The 21,475-nt window shown below is 40.8% G+C and overlaps 1 protein-coding gene across 3 annotated transcripts; it reads left to right on the top strand.

The window, feature by feature from the left end:
• The first annotated feature begins 4,463 nt into the window (after positions 1-4,463).
• Positions 4,464-18,041, top strand: ZNF140 (zinc finger protein 140). 3 transcript variants are annotated; one of them, XM_082853324.1, is made up of 5 exons: positions 4,464-4,612; positions 4,910-4,962; positions 5,899-6,673; positions 7,055-7,150; positions 16,094-18,041. In XM_082853324.1, the coding sequence occupies exons 3-5, from the start codon at positions 6,508-6,510 to the stop codon at positions 17,278-17,280; spliced, it is 1,449 nt and encodes a 482-aa protein (XP_082709450.1). In that variant the 5' UTR covers positions 4,464-4,612; positions 4,910-4,962; positions 5,899-6,507; the 3' UTR covers positions 17,281-18,041. The 3 variants fall into 3 exon arrangements, with proteins under 3 accessions (XP_082709450.1, XP_082709451.1, XP_082709452.1); XM_082853325.1 differs by having other exon boundaries at positions 7,058-7,150; XM_082853326.1 differs by having other exon boundaries at positions 6,547-6,673.
• The last annotated feature ends 3,434 nt before the right edge of the window (positions 18,042-21,475 follow it).

Below are 21,475 nucleotides of genomic sequence, written 5' to 3' on the forward strand. Positions count from 1 at the left end.
TGCCTATATTATTTTTAACATTTAAGTCTTTTATCTATTTGACTAACCTATGATAAATTGATACAATGCAAGAATGCACATTTACAAAGATACTTACTGAATATATTCAGTTATGCAAAAAATATTTTATGAGCCTATACATACCATGTGCTACCTATCATGTACCACAGTTCTAGGCAATGAGGTAAAGGTCCAAATAGGTTTCTGTTCTCAGGAGCTTATATTCTAATGAGGGGAGGTAGACAATAATCATTAAAAATTTTTAAAAGAAGAAGATATCTAGTAAAGATAAATACTATGATAAAAACAAAACAGGCCAATATGATGTAGAATAACTTGAGTGTGAGAGAAGCTGCAATTGGATGGAGTAGTTCTGAAAGGACTTTGTGAGAAGATAATTTGAGTGGAGACCCTATAGAGTGCTGTAGGCAGAGGAAAGAGTAATCAGTGAGAATTTTTAGTACGTTTGTGAAAGAGAAGGAAAAACAGCAAAAAATATATAGTATAATCACATCTAAATAGGTGTGTGTACTGTTTTTGTACATGAACATACGTTGGGACTTTTTACAATTTTTGTTTCCTGTTTCTCATACCTCTTGCATTTTCTTGCTTTTCTTTGGGTTACTTGAACATTTTTTAGAATTCTATTTTTAATCATTCAAAGTATTTTTGAGTGTGTCTCTATGTAGTGTGTGTGTGTGTGTGTGTGTGTGTGTGTGGTTTCACTAGGTATTACAATATACACACCCTACTTAACACAGTCTACGGGTATTGACATTTTACCATTTTGACTGACGTGCAGAAACCTTACCTCCATTTAAGTCCCTTTACCCTCCCCATGCATTAATATAACTGTCTTAAGTTCCACATCAGATGGTATTATAATTTTTTGTTTCAACCATCAAATGTGATTTTGAAAACTCATGAGAAGGACAGTCCATTATGTTTACCCTTATTTCCACTGTTGTTTTTTCTTTTGTTACCAGTTCCTTTATAATTGTAGAACCTCTTTAGCCAGTCTTTTACAGTTAGGCCTTCTGGTGACAAATTCCTAGCTTTCCTTCATCTGAAAGTCTTCATCATCTGGACGTCTATATTTTCCCTTCATTTCTGAAGAGCATTTTTGCTAGATAGAGAATTAGGGGTTTACAGTTTTGTTTTTTTCTTCAGCATTTGAAAAATGTTGTGCCATCTCTTTCTGGCCACCATGGTTTCAGATGAGAAATCCACCGTCATTCAGTTGTCCCCTTATATGGAATGCATTGTTTCTGTCTTCAGATTGAATAGTCACAACTGAATTTCTAGTGAATTTGCATAGGGAATTAGGCAAGATGATTCTAAAATTTACCCAGAGAGGCAAACTCGTAACACTAACCTAGAAAAATTAGAAAAGAGAAAAAGAGGGTACATGCCCTCCCAGAAAGCTATAGTAATTAAAACCATATGATATGTACAGGAATAGAAGAACAGATCAGTGGAACAAAACAGAGGAAAGAGACCCAGATATAAGGGGATTTAGTATTAGAAGAGTATAGGGTGTATTTTAAAATTTGATATGTGGATACCCTTTCTAAATGAGAGAAATTCAAAAGTCAGAAGGGAAAAGACTGATAGATTTGACTGCATAAAAATTTCAAATTACTGCATGTACACACAAACACACACACACACAACCCCAAAGGGAATATACAAGTAATGACTTTTGAGAATATGCTGTATCTGAAACATACATATGAAAGTTATAAAATCCCACCACACTAAGAACTCCTACAAATCAATAATAAAAACACAGGGATCCTAATGGAAAAATAGGCAAAGGACATGAACAGGTATTTCACACAAGATAAATAAGACCTAGTCAATAAACAGAATTGTTTACTATCGCAAAAAGTACATTAAAGCAAGATATTTTCACTCACCATGCAACAATATTAAATTTTGGTGCTGTCCATTTGTCATTCATTGAGCCCTCTGTGGCAAGCAATGTGCTAGCTATGGGTGTATCTCATAGTGCTTATAAGCTAGTGAGGAAGATAATTACTAACAAATAATCATAAATACACATAAATAATTACAAATACAATTGCAAATTATTGTAAATGATAAAGAGAATAAGTATAGGATTCAAGGAGAGTTTACAGTCAAAGGAACCTTATTCGGAGATCACACTGGGATCAGAGAACACTTCTCTGAGTAAGAGTTGCTTGAGCTGAAATATGAAGGATAAACTGAAATGTACTAATTATGTTATTGTATGAAGGGATAGATAACCTTTTCAGGGTTAGAGAAAATTAACATGCTCAAAGGTCCTGCGATGTATGGTATATAGGGAAAGAAGGTTAGCACAGAGAGGAGGGAAATACCATAAGAAGAGCTTGACAAGACAGGAGTAAGATCATACTGAGTACTGAGGACCATGTTAGGGACTTTTGCCTTTACTTCAGACCAAGCAAAAGCCATCGTATTATATTAAGCAGAGGAATATATTTGGAATTGCTTTTATAAACATGAGGCTGACTTCTGTATAAAGAAAAGATTTGGAGGAATTTGATGTGAAGTTATAGCAAGATTGCAGGTGAGAAATAATATTTTGGACAAGATTAGTAGTTAAGATTAAACACAGACACGCTGATCTCAACATGTCCCGAATGAATCCATTTCTTCTATCCTAAACTTGTCTTATCCTGTGCTTTATCGTCATAGTGAAATACGATGATTAACCAAAATATCTGGGCAAGTTGTATAAGTGGAAGTTGAAGTCATGAGAGTGGATAACAGTGGTAGAAGCGGTTTTAAAGAATGTACTTCTGGAAGCATTTCACCCAAGCAAGAAACGTAGTTCCTCCATGTATCCAATTCATTACCAGGTCCTTTACATTCTTCTTTTAAATTGTTTCCTGAATCAGTCTTCCGTAGCCCCAGTTCCCGGGCCCCAGGATACAGAAGCACTGCCTTCAGTGGCCTTCATGGCTCAAGTCCTTCTTCCTGTTGGTTCACCCTTACCACTCTGCACCACACTGCACATGAGACGTCACAGCCTCTTTAAAACTCTTCATTGTCTTGTCACTTCACAGCATGAACATTCCTTCACAAGGATGCTTCCTTTTTCAGTCTCTTCTTTTCAAGCCACCTCTCCTTTGACCTCTTTTCACCAGGCCAGTGAATTTCTTTCTTCCTTTTTTCTCTTCCAGCTTTTATACTGGACTGTAACCAAGCAGGACCCCATGGGGCCTTCCCAGGACAGACTCTCCCCGCCCCGCCTCATTCTCCACCTGCCTCTTATTTGTAGAAAAACTTTAGCCTCCTAGGCCTTCCCCAAGTTCCAAAGAACAAATTTAATCAGAGAAGTGAGAAAATGCAGAAAGAAAGGAAAATAGTCAAGCAAGACAAAATAATAATAGTTTAGCTATTCAACAAAGTCAAGGAACTTTAGTTCCTCCTCAAGGGCTGTAGATACTATTCTGAGCCGTGTCCTTTGAGCTGTTTTGCAGCTCTGAAACCCCTACCAGCTGGGAGAAGTAAACTGTAGGCTGCCCACCGTAGACCGAAGAACAGATGGAACCAGAAGGTCAATGATGTTGACTCCTGATGACCTCCCCACCAACCAATCAGAAGGTCCAAGAGCCGATCACACACCCCACAACCCCCCCTCCCTCATCCCGTCTTTAAAAACCTTTCCCTGAAAGCCTTCTGGGAGTTCAGGCCTTTTAAGCACTAGTTCCCTGGACTCCTTCTTGGCGCCTGCAATAAACGCTGCACTTTCCTTCATCACAACCCAGTGTCAGTAGATGGGCTTTACTGCGGACAGGTGAGTGGACACAAGGTTTGTTTGATAACACATTTTCCTTTGTTGTCTCTAATCTTTTTTTCATAAACTCATAAACTGTTGGCTCCACTTAGAACAATATTCCATGATTCAGCGGGCCCAGTCTCTCTCCTAACCCTTCCATTTCAATACAAAGCTTGCACCCGGCCTCCCATCCCCTGGGCTTGGAGCTCTGTAGGTGCTTAGTCCCCAGACCTCCCCCGTGCTCGGGACCGAGCCACCAGCGCAGGGAGAAGGAAGCCCCCAGGAATCGCGGACTCCCACGGCAGGGCTGCAAGGGGAGCCCGGCTGCCTCCTCTGCTCATGCGGACAGGTCGCCAGTCTGGCCTCAGCGTGCGGGCGGTCGCCGTCCAGGGCGCCATGGCTGGGCCGCCCCGCGGGGCTCCAGGTTCTGAGGGTAGTGACTCCTCGGGGCTGCGGGGGCTGCTACTGCCGTGGCCAGGGCTGGAGGTCCTGAATGGAACGGCTGGGGCCGCAGTCGGTTCTGGGAGTTGTAGTCCGAGCGTGGACGGCTAGGCCTCAGGCTGAGGCCGCAGTGGACCCTGGGAAGTGTAGTTGTCTGAGACCCCCCGTTCTCCCTGTCACGGGCGCGGGGTGTCCTGGGAGTTGTAGGGGGTGGGGCGGGCACTCTGCCCGCGACGCGCCGAGGCCGCGGTGGGTCCTGGGAAGGAGAGCTGGCTGAGGCCCGCGGCCTGGTCGCGGTCGGTCTCTGAGGCTCCGGAAGGCGCAGTTTGCGGGACGCTGGTTCGGGGTCCCCGTCGCAGAGCCTTGCTTGCGCGGGCCGAGGTAGGGGAAGGGCCCGCCCTGCCCGAGCCTGTCCCCGCCGGGCCCGGGGGGCCGGGGGCGGTGGTCCTGCCCCGAGCTTGGGCAGCCTTGGTTGCCCGGCCAGCAGCGCGGAGGAGACGCCCCAGCTGCGGCTCCGTTAAAGGCAGCGGCGCTGGGGGCGCGGGTCGGGCCCAGGCTCGGAGCCCCCGCCGCGGCGGGGAGGGAGCTGTCGCGGGCGTCCCTGACCCTCGTGACGAGGGCGGTGGATGCGGAGCCCGGGCGCCGGCCCGCGCGTCAGCTTGTCGCTCTCCCCGCCAGCTCCGCCTTCCACGCTCGGTTCTCCGCGGGCCCTGCCGTGAGCCATGTCTCAGGTGAGCTGGTGTTTCCTTTCTTCCTCAGCGCGACTGTGTTTTCCGGACAGGGAACACAGGCTTTCCTCCCCCTGCCGCCCTTCTGGCGCCTAAGAGGACGTGGGAGGGCAGGCGGGGCCGGTCGCGGGGCGGGCGCTGACCGGGCGGCCGGGTCTTAGAGCGGGCTGTCCTGCGCCTCCTTTCCCCGGAATTGGAACGTGGAGAGCTTCACTCTCTGCCCCTCGCCCCCGCTGCCGTTCATTCGCTGACTCCTGCTTCCGTTGGGCGTCTCCTTTCACGCCTGCATCAGCGGTCTCAGTGCGTGATCCTGGATCAGCTCTGTCGGCATCACCTGGTAACTTGCTGGACTTGGGTATTCTCGAGCCCCACCCCAGCCTTGTGAACCCGAACCTGTGCGTGTGCGGGTTGGCAGTCTGCACGTTAACAGTCCCTCCACGTGATTCTCCTGCACGGCGCTTCCTAGGTCCTGGGGATCAGCGGGGAGCAAAACAAAATCTCCGAACTCACCGAGCTCATTTTTTAGGCAAGACGTGAAGTTTCTCTAGCAAGGAACCCTGATTATTGTTGTTTTGGTGGAGGCTAAATGCGTGGCTGGCAATTGTGCTTCACAGAGGTCGGGGATAAGAAGACCAGCCCTTCCAAATTAGTCCATCTGGTTTTAGTGTCACTTCTCTGTCCTACTTTCTGTCATACTTGTCTCCAAAGCCAGAGGCTCTTCAACTTTTGCTGGAAGTCCAGTTTCCTTCCGTTCTGGAGAGCCTACTGTTTACATTAGGAAACAGCTTCTTTTATTAGTCAGTAATCTATAACAGATTATAGGCACTTAAAAATTTTTTTAAACTGTAAAATATAACTCTGTCATATCTCTGGGGCTGTTACTAGTTTGGGACTTTTAAAAATCCCTGTTCATGCCTAACAGCTATGTGGGTCACTCAGGTGCTGCAAAACCAGGCTGCAAACAGGGGCTTATTACTCATCCTGAACCCAAGGGAAGAAGCTGCAGGTTCCACCCTGGGAGGCCCTTGTACTGTAGCCTTCAGCGTCTTGTTCGGCGACATTGCTAAGTATCACAGCTATTTCTTCAGAAACGGGGTTAGCTGTGGTAAACTTGAATGTGTACCCCTTAATCGGGAGCTGCTGCTCTCTGCTACAGCCAGTTGTGCCTACGAAGAAATTCTTGCCAGATCATATTAAAATAGGCTGGTATTAAGGAAAATATACTGTCCCTATTACACGTAAAGGGATTGTCTTCATTATTCATAAAGCGTGGTGAGATCTTAAGAATTTTTGCAACCAAAGCCAGAAATTCATGTTGTTCACATGTATAGTCCTTTATCTTCCACAAAATTGTAAATTATCTCAGGACAAAGCATGTATATTTTTTCGTTTTTTCTCGAATTATACAGTAAAACAAAACAGCTAGTCTCTTCCTTATACTCTTAATAATTAGTCAGAATCCTGAAAACTGTCATTGCGCTACTTGTATACACTGTCCACCATACACAGTGGGACTCATTTCACTCCTTGATCAGAGCCTTTGGGAGCATGGGTGCTGGTTGTGCAGATGTCTGTGTGTCATTTCAGGGGTCAGTGACATTCAGAGATGTGGCCGTAGACTTCTCCCGGGAGGAGTGGGAATGGCTCCAGCCTGCTCAAAGAGATTTGTACAGACATGTAATGTTGGAGAACTATGGCCACCTGGTCTCACTGGGTAGGTATTTCTTCTCATCTCCCCTCAGTCAGAATTTGACCTTTAGGATGGCTGTTGCGAATCTTGATTACCTGGCTGAACATTCCCAAGGGAGGTAAGTTTTGTTTGTTTGTTTGTTTTAGCTTTTCTTTTTTTTTTTGGCTGCACTGCATGGCATGGGAACTTCCCTGACAAGGGGATCGAACCTGAGCCCCCTGCAGTGGAAGTGTAGAGTCTTAACCACTGGACAGCCAGGGAAGTCCTTTATTAGCTTTTAAGAGGGGAATTAGAACTTCACCTAATCTTTAGAAATCTTTCATACTTACATCTGGCATTTCTAATAACAGCCCCTCTTCCGTAAGGATTCAGGGACTAATTGTGAATTTATTTCATTTCCGCAAGCAGGTCTTAACATTTCTAAGCCACATGTGGTTTCCTTACTGGAGCAAGGGAAAGAGCCGTGGCTGGGGAAAGATGCGAGCAGAGGTCTGTTTTCAGGTGAGTGAGTTAGAAGCTGGTGGGGAAGTTTTTAAAATAACAACCCACCCAGTCAATGAGAAAGCAGTACTTTGTTATATGCTGGATGGAAAGTTTTCCTTTAAAGGTACCGGAGATACAGGGACTGTAAAGTCTTGCCCACAGCAAGGGGACCACTCACACCCACTTACCTGTCTGCCTTCAGTTCTCATCCTTTCCTCACTTTCTCACAGATAGATGTGTCCCTTCTTTTCATTATTAGCTCTGTCTGGACTCTGAATTTTATTTCTCTTTGGTTTCTCTTCCCTTTCTTTTTAAAAATTGACTTATATGTTTCCATTGTCTAAGTTAAAAGGTATATATATTTTTCTTTATACTGCTGTTCTAACCCTCTTGAAAAAGTGATTCATGACACTTTGGTTAATTGATGGGCTTATTCTTTCAGTCATGTGTTATTTTAACAATTTTTTAAAAAGATATATTTATTTTTGGCTGTGTTGGGTCTTAGTTTCGGCATGCGGGATCTTCGTTGAGGCATGTGGGATCTTTCGTTGCAGCACCTGGGCTCATCATTGTGGTGCGCGGGTTCCAGAGTGCGTGGGCTCTGTAGTTTGCAGCAGGTGGGCTCTAGTTGAGGCACGTGAGCTCAGTAGCTGTGGCGCGCAGGCTTAGTTGCCCCGCGGCATGTGGGATCTTAGTTCCCTGACCAGGGATCGAACCTCACGTTCCCTGACCAGGGATCGGACCTCACGTCCCCTGCATTGTAAGGCGGATTCTTTACCACTGGATCACCAGGGAGGTCCCTATTTTAATGATATTTATTGAAGTTTTAATATTGTTAAGACTTTCTCTTAGGTGGTATGTCTCAGAGAGTAGAAGGCATGGCATAGTGAGATAAATTGGGTCTGTAAATAACTTTGTTAGAGGTCCTCAAGTTTGCAGTTCAACGATGAGAAGAAAGGAATTTCCAGTTGGTGTTATAGACCTGGGTAATTTGGATAGGGATAGTAGTAATAGAAATATAAAAGACAGGAAAAGGGTCAGTTTAAAACAAAACGTGGTGAATTAGTTTGAGATATGCATGGTGTGAATAGAGGATGGTATTTCCAAGTGAAGAGGTGCAACAAACCATTGGAATATATCTTAGAAAAAAATTCCAAGTAGGGATGTAGATGTGGGAATCTTATATTAAGAAAGAAAAACAGAAGCAATGAGGTTGATTGAGAAGGGCTCTGAAAGCCTTCTTCACCTTAGGTTGAAATAAAATTGCTGGTGAAGCTCTTTAAAAATAAAGACGGCCATGCACCGTGCTTGAAGATTCTGACATAGAAGATCTTTGGTGCCTAAATTATATGTGTTTATGACAATTTCCATAAGTTCTATAATTGATTCTGAAGCAAACCTCTAATGGAAGTATACTGGCCTTTAGGGAGTGGTCCTCTCGAGATAACAGGGGAATACTTATGTTTATGGAGAAGCAACTAATGGTAGGACTAGTGAGGGAACAGAGGATGCCTTGAAAACCAAGCTCTGGCTGTGAGAGCGAGACCTTCAGGAGGAAGGATGTGGAAAGAGCCCTGTGTGAGCTGAAGTCACGAGGTGGGACAAGTGCCCAGAGACTTCCTCGTGAAAGGATGAGTTGAAGAAAAATGTTCTTTTCTAAATGTTTTGAAAGTAATAAAACCCATAAAACTATGTACAAGGGAAGTGAGGTAAAGGGGAAACATGGAAAAATTGCCTCTAATTCTACTACTTTAATATAGCTCTTAGAATTTTTGTGTGTTTCTTCCAGTACCTTTTTGGAAAAGGGAAATAGCTCACAGACAATGCATAAAACATAAATGTGCAGCTTAAATTATTATAAGGCACCCATGTAACCACCACGCAGGTCAGTCGACACAGCACTGCCAGGTCCCTGAGAGCTCTTCGGGTGCTTGTCCCAGTCACCCACGCCCCCACCTCGCCCCCTGCAAAGGTAATCTTTAATGGTAGTAGCTTCCTTGGTTTTCTTTATAGCTTTATCAACTGTTGGTGTCTCTAGTCACTAGTTTAGGTTTGTATGTTTATGAACATTATATAGAGGAGATCATAATGTATATATTATATTGTAATTTGCTTCTCTCAAAATTATTTTTAATATTCATGCATTTTGTATACTCATCTAGTAGTTTGTATCCATGCTGTTATTGATGGCTTCTTGGGTTGTTTGCAGTTTAGGGCTATTGTAAGCAATGTTGCTCTTGTCCTTGGGTCCTGGTACCTCCTGGCACAGGGTTCCTGTGGTTTATGTCTAGAACTGGAATTGCTGAGTCAGAGGATAATGTATCTCTTTCACACATTAGATGATGACAGAATGTTTTCCAAAGTGCTTTTACTGACTTACACTTCCACAGACACAGTAAGGGGGTTCCTCTTGCTGCTCCCCATGTTTACCAAATGCCCTGTACTGCCAGGCATCATGCTCTTCACCCATCAGGAGAGTGTGCAGTGGTAGCTTATTCTGGTTTAAACGTGCATTTCTCCAGTTACTAATGAGGTTGAGCACTTTTTCATATGTTTATTGAGTATTTGGATACCCTCATTTATGAAGTGCTTCTTGAAGGTTTTTGCTCATTTATCTATTGGATTCTCCATCTTTTTCTTGTTTTGTAGGAGTTGTATATTTTGGATACAAATCATTGTAATTATATTCACTACAAATACCTCCTCTTACCTGTGGCTGGCTTTTCTCCTTAAAACCTCTTTTAATGAACAGAGACTCTTAATTCTAGTATAGTCAGATTTGTCAGTCTTTTCCTTTATGATTAGTATTCTTTTTTTTTGGCTGTGCTGTGCCGTGCAGCATGCGGTATCTTGGTTCTCTGATCAGGGAATCAGACCCTTGCCCACTGCAGTGGAAGTGCGGAGTCTTAACCACTGGACCGCCAGGGAAGTCCCAATATATATATATATTTTTTTGATCTGTTTAAGAAATCTTTCCCTACCATGAGGTCATGATGACATTTTCCTAGATTTTCTCTTTAAAACGTCATTTTGCATTCACATTTAGATCCATGGTCAACTTTGGATTTATTTTTGTGTGTCATGTGACTTAGTGGTCAGTTTTGGTCTCTTCTGCATGGACATCCAGTTCTCGAGGCACCATTTATTGACATGTCTGTCCTTTCCTTCACTGGTTTGTCATAAGTTAAGTGTCAGTTTTTGCGCATGTTTCTGGGTTCTCTAGTTTTTGTTTTTCTATTTTTCTATTTTTGCATAAATCTATATAGGCTTAGTTATGGGTTTAATAATGGATAACATTTTACTGTATTTGCCTCCCCTCATCCCTTTTTTTGCTGAATAATGTAATTTACAGATACCTTGATATTTCACTACACAGTACTTCACTATCATGTATAAAGTATAGGGATGTTTTCTACATCACTGAAATATTTTCACATCAAAATAAGTTTTGCTTAATTTCGTTTTAATGCACTGTCCATATATAAATACTCCATAAATTTGTTTTATAATTGGATTGTCTTTCCCCTGTGGGATGATGAAATTCTTGTTTCTCTGTATGTCCTATAACTTTGACTTGTAACTTTTTTTTTTAAGTATGAAGACTTTGGGTCTTATTTAAATCCTGTTGAGATGTTAACTTTAAGCAGGCTGTCGATATGCGTAAGTTGAAGCCACAGTTCTAACCTGTCTTCTGTGCATGTGGTTCCAATGACAGTCCAGATTTCAAAGCCTTCTCAGGTCTCTCTTATTTGTCCCCATATGCACCTCCTAGTGGTGTTGGGCACTGGGTTCCCCTTAGGCAGCGGGTTCCCCTTTGTTTCAGTTCTCACAGATTTAGGTGTGCTGTTTAGGGTCAGATCCATGCATGCACAGCTCAGGGAGGAGCCCAGAATTTCATACACAACTTTATGGGATCATCTTCTTGCACTCCCTTTTTCACCATGTCCCCTTTCCTTTTTGGCTCCCAGGGCCCCCTCTTTCAGGCCTTCTGGATAGAAAGGCAGGCCTGTAGGTTCCCCTCTGCACTTCCTGCAAGTTTGTCTGCCTCTGCAGCCATGCAGCGAGGGGATGGAGAGAAAAAGAAAAAAGAGGGGGTATTACCTCTCTGCTCTTGGGACCATTGATCTTTCTGCTGAGGGAGGACGGTTACCCTGCCTTAGAGGTTTAATTGCCTGTATGGCCACAGCTGCTGCAACATGCTTTAGGTTTGGGCAGAAGAGAATCGGAAATGAACAAACAATAAGATTTCTCTAACCAGTATGGACTCCCCTTTCCCATTCCTAAGAACAGAAATAGAGGCTTCTCATGGAGCTCTTTCTCCTCACACCTGCTGCCCAGTTCCTGCTTTCAGGCTGCATTTGAGTTTAGGCCTGGAGAGACTGGAGGGGGGGAAAAAAACCCAAGAAACTCATCACCATTTCAGTGTTACTTTGTGTTCTGGCTTCCTTCTGCAAGCAGCTTGCTACCATTTACTTTTTTTAAAATAGATTTTTAAAATTTTTAAATTTTATTTATTTATTGTTGGCTGTATTGAGTCTTCACTGCTGTGCATGGGCTTTCTCTAGTTGTGGCGAGAGGGGGCTACTCTTCAAAGTGGTTCGCGGGCTTCTCATTGCAATGGCTTTTGTTGCGGAGCACGGGCTCTAGGCATGCAGGCTCAGTAGTTTTGGCACCCGGGCTCAGTAGTTGTGGCAGATGGGCCCTAGAGTGCGCTGGCTTCAGTAGTTGCAGTGCGCGGGCTCAGTAGTTGTGGTGCATGGGCTTAGTTGCTCCGCGGCATGTGGGATCTTCCCGGACCAGGGCTCAAACTTGTGTCCCTGCATTGGCAGGCAGATTCTTAACCACTGCGCCACCAGGGAAGTTCCCCGTTTACTTTTTAGAGTTCTCAGCTAGCTGCTTTATGCATTCTGTTCATGGTTTTCACTTGTATTCAGTGGGAGAGCCAGGTTGGAGTGTACTTACTCCATCTTTACAGGACTGGAGCCATTCATATTTTATAACTGAAACAAAACCGCAAAGTTACAGCATGTATAAAGATCATACTAATAAAATGAGAGTATGAGGTTCAGTCTAGATTGAGCAAAAGTATAAAGTGTAAGGAGGAAAATGGTGGGAATTAAGGATGGTTAGGGAAAGCACTGGTCAGATAATGCAGGTGTTTTATAGGTCCTATTAATGAACTTAGAGTTCATCCGTAGGCTAATAAGGAGTCATCAAAAGATTTTACGCAGGCAGGCGAGCATTTTAGTAAGGTCATTCTAGCTGCAGTTTGGAAAACAGATTTATTGGAAGTGAGACTAGGAAACAGCACAGCCATTTAAGAGTTGTTGCCATAACCTAGGCTAGATGTAATCATCACCTGAACCTTGGAGGTGTCCAGGGAATGGAAGAAGGTATACAGACGGTAACAACGTAAGGAAGTGGACTCAGAAAGACCTGGTGATTGACTAGATAAAAGACATTAAGAAGATTGAGGAATTGTGGTTGACACCACTCTTTTTGCTGGTATTATTAGCTCCTTAAAAAAAAAAAGAAAGATGAACAAGTTTGAAGGGGAGGGAAAGATTATATCAATTTGTGACTTACTGAGTTTTGGGTCTCTGGGATAGTCGAGTAGCAATTGAGTATCATATTCTGGTGCTTAAGAGAGATATCACAGTTCTTCTCAAAGTTTAGTCCTTTGGATCATTTTAAAATACATATCCCCAGGCCCCACTCCAGAAATTCTAAGTTATTAGGTTTGGGGTGGAACTCAAGAATTTACATTTTAACAAGCTCCCAGGTGATGCTGAGCTAAAGTAGGATTTAGGAGTTATCTGCACAGCTTCTTAAGACTTTGAATTTTTTTTGTAAAATCCCTGTACACCTGTTGTTGAATTAATTCTTAAGCAACTTTCTTCAGTTTCTTTTCTAAGAAGTTATATTGTTTTTCTATAGGGGTGCTAGTGAATTTGTATATTTATATCTCTCAGTCTTTACTGTAGCAATTAAAATACTCTAAACCTTCCCTGAAAATACTGTAATGATTTTTTTAAATTAATAAACTTTATTTTCTTTCAAGCAGTTTTGGGTTCACAGCAAAATTGAATGGAAAGTACAGAGGGTTCCTATATATCCCCCTGCCCAGTCTTCCCCACTGTCAACATCCCACACCACAGTGGTACATTTTTCACAATTGATGAACCTGCCTTGACATATCATTATCACCCAAAGTCCATAGTTGACCTTAAGTTTCATTCTTAGTGTCGTACATTCTATGGGTTTTGACAAATGTGCAATGACATGTATCCATATGTTAGTATGATACAGGATAGTTTTACTGCCCTAAAAATTCTCTGTGCTCTGCCTATTCATCCCCCTCTCCCCACTAACCCCTGGTAACCACTGATCTTTTTACTGTTTCCATAGTTTTTCCTTTTCCAGAATGTCATATAGTTGAATTCATAGGATATTTGCCTTTTTCAGATTGGCTTCTTTCACTTCATATTATGCATTTGAGGATCACTCCTTTATATCTTTTCATGGCTTGATAACTCTTTTTTTTTTTTTTTAGTGCTGAGTAATAGCCCATGATGGTCTGGATGTACCACAGTTTACTTTTCCATTCTCCTACTGAAGGACATCTTGTTGCTTCTAAGTTTTGGCAGTTATAAATAAAGCTGCTATAAACTTCCACATTCAGGTTTTTGTGTGGATGTAAGTTTTAATTCACTTGGGTAAATATCAAGGAATGTGATTGCTGAATTGTATGGTAAGAGGATGTTCAGTTTTATAAGAAACTGACACACTGTCTTCCAAAGTGGCTGCACCATTCTGTGTCTCCACCAGCAGTGATGAGAGTTCCTGTTGCTCCACATCCTCACCAGCATGTGTTGTTGTCGGTGAATTGGAGTTTGGCCATTTTGATAGGTGTGAAGTGGTGTCTTATTTTAATTTACGGTTCCCTAATGACGTGATGTTGAATGTCTTTTCATATTCTTACTTGGATCTGTAAATCTTCTTTGGTGAGGTTTCTGTTCATGTCTTTTGCCTGTTTTTAAATTGAATTGTTCATTTTCTTATTGTTGAGTTTTAACAGTTCTTTGTGTATTTTGGGTAATAACTTGTCAGATGTGTATTTTGCAACTATTTTTTCTCAGTCTTCTCATCCTGTCTTCTCATTCTCTTGACATTGGCTTTTTTAAAAAAAACTTAATTAATGAATGAATTTTATTTATTTTTGGTTGTGTTGGGTCTTTGTTGCTGCACGTGGGCTTTCTCTAGTTGTGGCGAGCAGGGGCTACTCTTCGTTGCGGTATGTGGGCCTCTCGCCGCAGCGGCCTCTCCTGTTGCGGAGCATGGGCTCCAGGCACTCAGGCTTCAGTAGTTGTGGCACACAGGCTTAGTTGCTCCACAGCATGTGGGATCTTCCCTGACCAGGGCTTGAACCTGTGTGCCCTGCATTGGCAGGCGGATTCTCAACTACTGTGCCACCAGGGAAGCCCTTGACCTTGGCTTTTGCAGAGCAGAGGTTTTTAATTTTAATGAAGTCCAGCTTATCAATTATCTCTTTCATGGATTGTGCCTTTGGTGTTATCCCAAAAAGTCATCACTCTCTAACATCATCTAGGTTCTCTCCTTTGTTAACTTTTAGGAGTTTTATAGTTTTGTGTTTTACATTTTTGTCTGTGATCCATTTTGAGTTAATTTTTGTTAAGAGTGTAAATCTGTATCTAGATTCACTTTTATGCACGTGGATATCTAGTTGTTCCAGTACCATTTGTTGAGAAGACTGTATTTGCTCCCTTGTGATGTCCTTGCTCCTTTGTCAAAGATGAGTTGACCATAATTATGCAGGTCTGTTCTGAGCTCTGTACTCTGTTCCACTGATCTACTTGTCTAGTCTTTCACCAGTGCTGCACTGTCTTGATTACTGTAGTGCTACAGAAGTCTTGAAGTCAAGTGTCAGTCCTCTGACTGTTCTTCTCCTTCAGTGCTGTGTTAGGTATTCTAGGTCATTTGCTGTTTTGTATAAATTTTAGAATCAGTTTGTTGGAGAACTGTGAAATAACTTGCCGGGATTTTGATTGGGATTTTGTTGAATTTATATACCAAGTTGGAAATAATTTTAAACTTCCAGAAAAGTTGCAAGAATAGTGCAAAAATACCCATATGCCCTTTACTCACATTCACCCATGGCTAATATTTTGCCCTGTTTGTTTTGTCATTTGGTATATGATTTTTTTTTCCTGAAACATTTGGGAATAAATTGTATACATCATAGCCGTTAACTCCACATATTTCCTAAGAATAAAGATATGTTTTTTAAACTTTTGTATATTATAAAACTCTGTTCTCCCAAAATGATAAAATCCTTTACTAAAATTTAGCCTGGAGAAAATCCTGTGTTTATCTGTCAAAAGCATCTGATGGAAAGACACTGTTATCCCTAAATTGAGCTTCACATGTCTGTTTAGAAGTTAGAGGTAGAATGAGGATGCTAGAAGATATTCAGAGAAACCTTTTTATTCATTCATTCAGAATAAGTTACTGTAAGATGTTCCAAAGGCACTAAGTGAACACAATCTCATTTCTTTGTGGGACCTGAGGAACGCTTGTAGTCTATTAGCATCATTATGAAATTGTCATTTTCAAGTCATTCTGGCAGCAAATAAAGTTTACCTGGAGGTGAGGAAGATTAACCACCTATCCTTTACAATTACTTATCTTCCTGATAGTTCTGTTTTTCCCTCACCTTCAGTTTCTTACTTTTAATCTTCTCCTTATTCACCTACAGCTCTCCTCTGATGTCTTCTGAATTTCTGGATCTACTGCTCAGATTTCAGAGTCATATATGATAACTGTAAAAGCAATGCAGTGCTAAGATTTTTTTTTTCAATGTAATTCTCATTAAAAAATGGAGGAGTGGCTTTTATTTTACTCAACACAGAAAATAAGAAACATTTGCTTTGTTTTTTTCAGCTTCAGAGTCAAATGGTGAGATCAAAGAGTTTTCTCCAAAAAATGTCATATACGAAGATGATTCATCCCAGTATTTGATAAGATCTTCAGATCTTTCATTTGAAAGATTTCTAAGCCAAGGCCTTGAGTATTCCAATTTTAAAGAAGGCTGGAAATGTGAGGGTGATACTGAGATGCTGCAGGGAAATCAGGGATATATCAGGCAAGTGACAGTTTCCCATCAAGAAGCCCTGTCTCAACATATGAATGTTAGTACTGTGGAGAGACCCTATGGATGCCATGAATGTGGAAAAACTTTCAGTCGGCGCTTTTCCCTTGTGTTACATCAGAGAACTCATACTGGAGAGAAACCATATGTATGTAAGGAATGTGGGAAAACCTTTAGCCAGATCTCAAACCTCGTAAAACATCAGATGATACATACGGGAAAGAAACCCCATGAGTGTAAAGACTGTAATAAAACATTCAGTTACCTATCATTCCTCATTGAACATCAGAGAACACATACTGGGGAGAAACCCTATGAATGTACCGAATGTGGAAAGGCCTTTAGCCGTGCCTCAAACCTCACTCGACATCAGAGAATTCACATAGGAAAGAAACAGTATGTATGTAGGAGATGTGGGAAGGCCTTTAGCAGTGGCTCTGAACTCATTCGCCATCAGATTACACACACTGGAGAGAAACCTTATGAATGCATTGAGTGTGGGAAGGCATTTCGCCGTTCTTCACACCTTTCCCGGCATCAGAGTGTCCATACCTCCAAAACCCCCTATGAATGTAACGAATGCAGTAAAGCCTTCCGTTGCCACTCATTCCTTATTAAACATCAGAGAATTCATGCTGGAGAAAAGCTCTATGAATGTGATGAATGTGGTAAAGTTTTCACGTGGCATGCATCCCTTGTACAACATATGAGAATTCATACTGGAGAAAAGCCCTATGCATGTACTGAATGTGACAAAACCTTCAGTCGGAGCTTTTCCCTCATTCTACATCAGATAACTCATACTGGGGAGAAGCCCTATGTATGTAAGGTATGCAATAAATCCTTCAGCTGGAGCTCAAACCTTACTAAACATCAGAGAACACACACACTAGCGAACCCCTATGAATATGAAAATTCATTTAACTACCACTCATTCCTTGCTGAACACCAGGGAATTCACACTGTAGAGAAAACCTAAGAATGTATGGATTAAAAAAAAAAGCAGCTAATGCCTTACTCTGACTTCAGAGAACTCTTGGAAAGAAGCCTTATGTGAATGTGCTTATTGTGATGAAATGTGGTCTCTGCTTTATTCAGTATTCTGGAGAAAAACCCAAGGAATGTATGGGAAAGCCATTAATAGCTGCTCATTCTTTTTGTAATACCAGAAGATGAAATCAAACAATACTAAGAAGACTCTTCATCTGGTAGGATTCCCTTAATCTACATTTGTAAATTCCTATCAGGAAAGGATACATGTCCAATAAATGTGAGAAAACTTTTAGAGATTAGGTCTCATTCTGCATCTGTCAGCTCAGGACAGGACAGAACATATGGGTAAGGGTATACTTTTTCCTGGACATCAGAAAATTCATAATGAAGGAAAATCATACAAACAATGATTTGGGAATGCCTTCATGTACCATGCAATATTTATTAAATTCTTAAATACTCTTCTAAGGAGAAAAAGCAACGCTATAAATGAACTTAACATAGAGTGACTTTCTGCAGTATTTCAAACCAACAGAATTATCCTGGGGAAAAACTACCATTGTAATGAGCGTGGCAAAGTCATAAGAGTTCTGAGAAGTTATACTGGAGAGAATCGGTGTGGGAGGATTTTTTACAGGGGGATGTTTGTTTGGGTTTTGTTTTTTTGTTTCAAAGCAAATTCAGAAAAGCTACGAATAAATCTTGATTCATGGTAAATTAATGTAGTATTGGCTGAATTTTTTTCCTACAGCATATGTGATTCTGAATATGCAACTATCACAATATTGACATCAACAATGAGGAGTAGCATGCTTTTTTAAAAACATACAGACATTATAGAAACATCTTTAGATATATTATGGTTTTAATTTTGAGACAGAGTTTGGACTTAAGGTTATGCTAACTCATGTTTACCCTTGAATCTGACTAGATGTCTTAGTCTGAAATAAATGTAAATAAGGTACATCACAGGAAAATGTCAAGGTTGTTTATCTCTTTTGTTCCATTTTCAGTAAGAACATTTCTTCTGTAAGCACATATTTGTCCAAATAAATCAGATTGTTTTCATCTCCACATACACCTGCCCAAACTTTATTTTCCCATTGTAAAGGTTATCTTACCTTTAAAGCATCTGATTGCCTCCTTTCAAGAACTTCTCTTGCGTTTAGTACATGAAATATGTAATTTAGAACTTGAATGAGTGCCTTATTTAAGCATATTTTTTCACACATATATAATTGTTCTTTTACAAAGTGAGAGGCTGGCATATTTCTTTTCCATTCAATGTAACAACAAAACACACAGCTGTTGCCTAATATTTACTTTTCTAGAGCCATTCAAAGCCTCAAACTATCAGAACAACTCCACTGTATAAATCCCCTCTTTCCTATAGTGGTGGCCAGTATTAATAATTTCCCTCACACCCTGTGGCAGTCTTTGGTGAACAAGAATGTATTTGTCATCTCAGAGGTGTGTAACATTCAAAGGTGTGGCCATAGACTTCTCCCAGGAGGAATGGGACTGATTAGACCCTGCCCCCAGTTTTTTATATAGGAATGTAATGATGGAGAACTATGGGACTCTGGCCTAAGGAGTTTACCAATCCTCCAAATTCAGAATCTGAATTTAGGTATCTGCCTTCTCCATAGGAAGTATCAGGGGGTGGGCTGTAAGTTGCCTGGCTGAATTTGTACTCCATGTTCTTGAGGGAATGTTTTAAAATTCGCCCAAGTAGGAAATGGCATGCATTCTTCTGTTTTTGTTCTTCGTGTAATAGCGTCTCTTCCCTAGGGTCTAGGAAAACCATAATATTTTGAATTATCTATTTTCTCCTAGTAAGCAGGACTTTTATTTTGAAAGCAAATGTGACCTCCTTAATGGAGCAGGGGAGAGTGAAGTATGCTGGAGAAAAAAGTGGGAAGAGGCCTATGATCAGGTGAGCGAGGGGCACTCAGGAAAGGGCGTGCCTTTGCAGGTGGCTCACCAAATATGTTGCTTGAATCATTTTTATCAAAAATAAGAAATTTCCCCTAAAATTTACTTCATGCAACATCATTCTGAACTATGTAACTCACCAAAAAAGTCCTCTTGTTCATTTGTGGTAAAATATTTCACAAAATAACTATGCTATTATTTTTAATTTAATTAAAATACAGATAATGTATTAAATACACTAAATCAAAATACAGTTAATTCCTAGGCTATACAGTAAAAGATATGTCAAAACACTGTTGCCACTGAAAAAACAAAGTGAATAGTTTGTGGATATTTTCATTTATACAGTATGCTTTCTTTGTCATAGCAAGTCAGTGCTGGCAAGATTCATAGTTGCTTTCAGTCAATTTCAGCACACAAGTCTGTGTTATATCTTTCCGTATTTAACATATATAAGCTGTGGCACTTTTCAGAGGTAGCAGAAGACCAAAAGTAAAGCTTCCTGTTTTTCAAGATGAAATTCAGTAGCAATAGCCAGCCAGACACATTAAGGTATAAAAGCAAACAGAATAAAGCATATGATGTGCTTTAAATTACTTGTATAATACATTATTTCAGTTCCAATTGGTTTGACAAAGAGATAATGGTGATACATAGTGTGACCATCTCAATACATGTGAAGGGCTAAACATCCAATTTGAACATTTTGATCTAGGAGTTTATAATATAAACTTATAACAAACTTATGAGGAGTTTGTATTACAGACACACAAATGTCTTAGGTTTGCATATTCAAGTTGTGAAAACTTTGTGTGAAACATAGGAAGGAAACCATGATAGCTCTGAAACAGTTATAATATTTTTATTACTCTGTTGTCATGATTATCTAATTATCCATACTAAACAGAAGGGAGAAGGGAAAAAAGATGAGTGTAAGACATAGACATTTAGGACAAACTCAAAAGTTCTAATGTGTGTTGTTAGTCTTTTAAGAAGAGGATGACAGAAGAAATATTTGAGGAGTTAGTGAAGAACCTTGCAAAGAGATGCAAGATATCAGCCCTCAGGTTCAGGAAGCTCAGCAAGTTCCAAGCAGGCTAAAGTGGGACATCACCACAACTATGCACATTGTAACAAAAGATAAAGCCTGGTTATCAGAAGCTGGTACAGAGTAGGGGAGAGACTACTTTCATAGCAGCAACAGGAAGACTGCAAGTTTCCATCTTAAATGAAACGATGGAAGAAGATAATGAAACAACACCTTTAAAGTGCTGACAAGGAAAAAAAATATTCGACCAATCTAGATGTCTATACCAAGCTAAAAGTCCTTTAGAGATAAAGCAGAAATAAAGATGTTTCAGATAAACAAAAATGGAGGGAACTTGTGTAGCATGCCTGTGCTAAAAGAAACATTAAAGATGAGTTCTTCAGACAGTATGAACTGGTCCTAGATGGAAACCTTGCAGTGCAGGCAGTAAAGAACACAAGGGGTAAATATAAGTCAAGTATTGTGAAACTAAGGCCCATGGGCTATATCAGGGCCTGTAAGCTAAGAAAGGTTTTCACATTTTAAATGGCTGTTAAAAAGATGACTCCGCAAGAAATACAAATGAATATTGTCAACACAACAATTATAATATCAGCTGGAGTTTAAAATATACATGAAACTAAAGAAGCATGACAGTAACACTTGATAGGAGGGGATGATTGGAGTTGAGTGTAAGATTCTAGTAGCATCAGTGAAAGTACTCATTTCGTTTTCTCGATCTAGGGGCCGACTAAATAGGTGTATTCTATTTGGGGAAATTCATTAAGCTGTACACATTTCTCTATGTATTATGCTTCAATAAAATTTTTACAAGTTTCCCAAAAGATTATTACACTTCAACATTAAAACAAGAAGTTACTATAAATGCAGAAGGATAAGGAGATGGAGCAACAGGTACATTCAGTACTAGTGATGTAAATATTAGTTGTTGCAAGACCAATCAGAATTCTATATTTTCTTAGAAAGCAACAACTGGTGCTTCAGGGGACTTAAAATAAGATACCCACATAGAGTTCAGGCTGGGTCAAGTTTTGTTACTGAGAAATGACCCCAAAGAATTTTCTATTGAATATTATACAATGCGTCTCAGGACAGGAAACTGTTAAATCCTTCTGAAGAGATGGAAGAAATTTCAAAGCAGAGAGGCAGCAAACCTTGCAGATTGGGTGTGAATGACTTGGAAGAAAGAGGTAACACT

Source organism: Leucopleurus acutus (genome assembly GCF_964270905.1).
Source record: "Leucopleurus acutus genome assembly, chromosome: 13".
Lineage (NCBI taxonomy): Eukaryota > Metazoa > Chordata > Mammalia > Artiodactyla > Delphinidae > Leucopleurus > Leucopleurus acutus.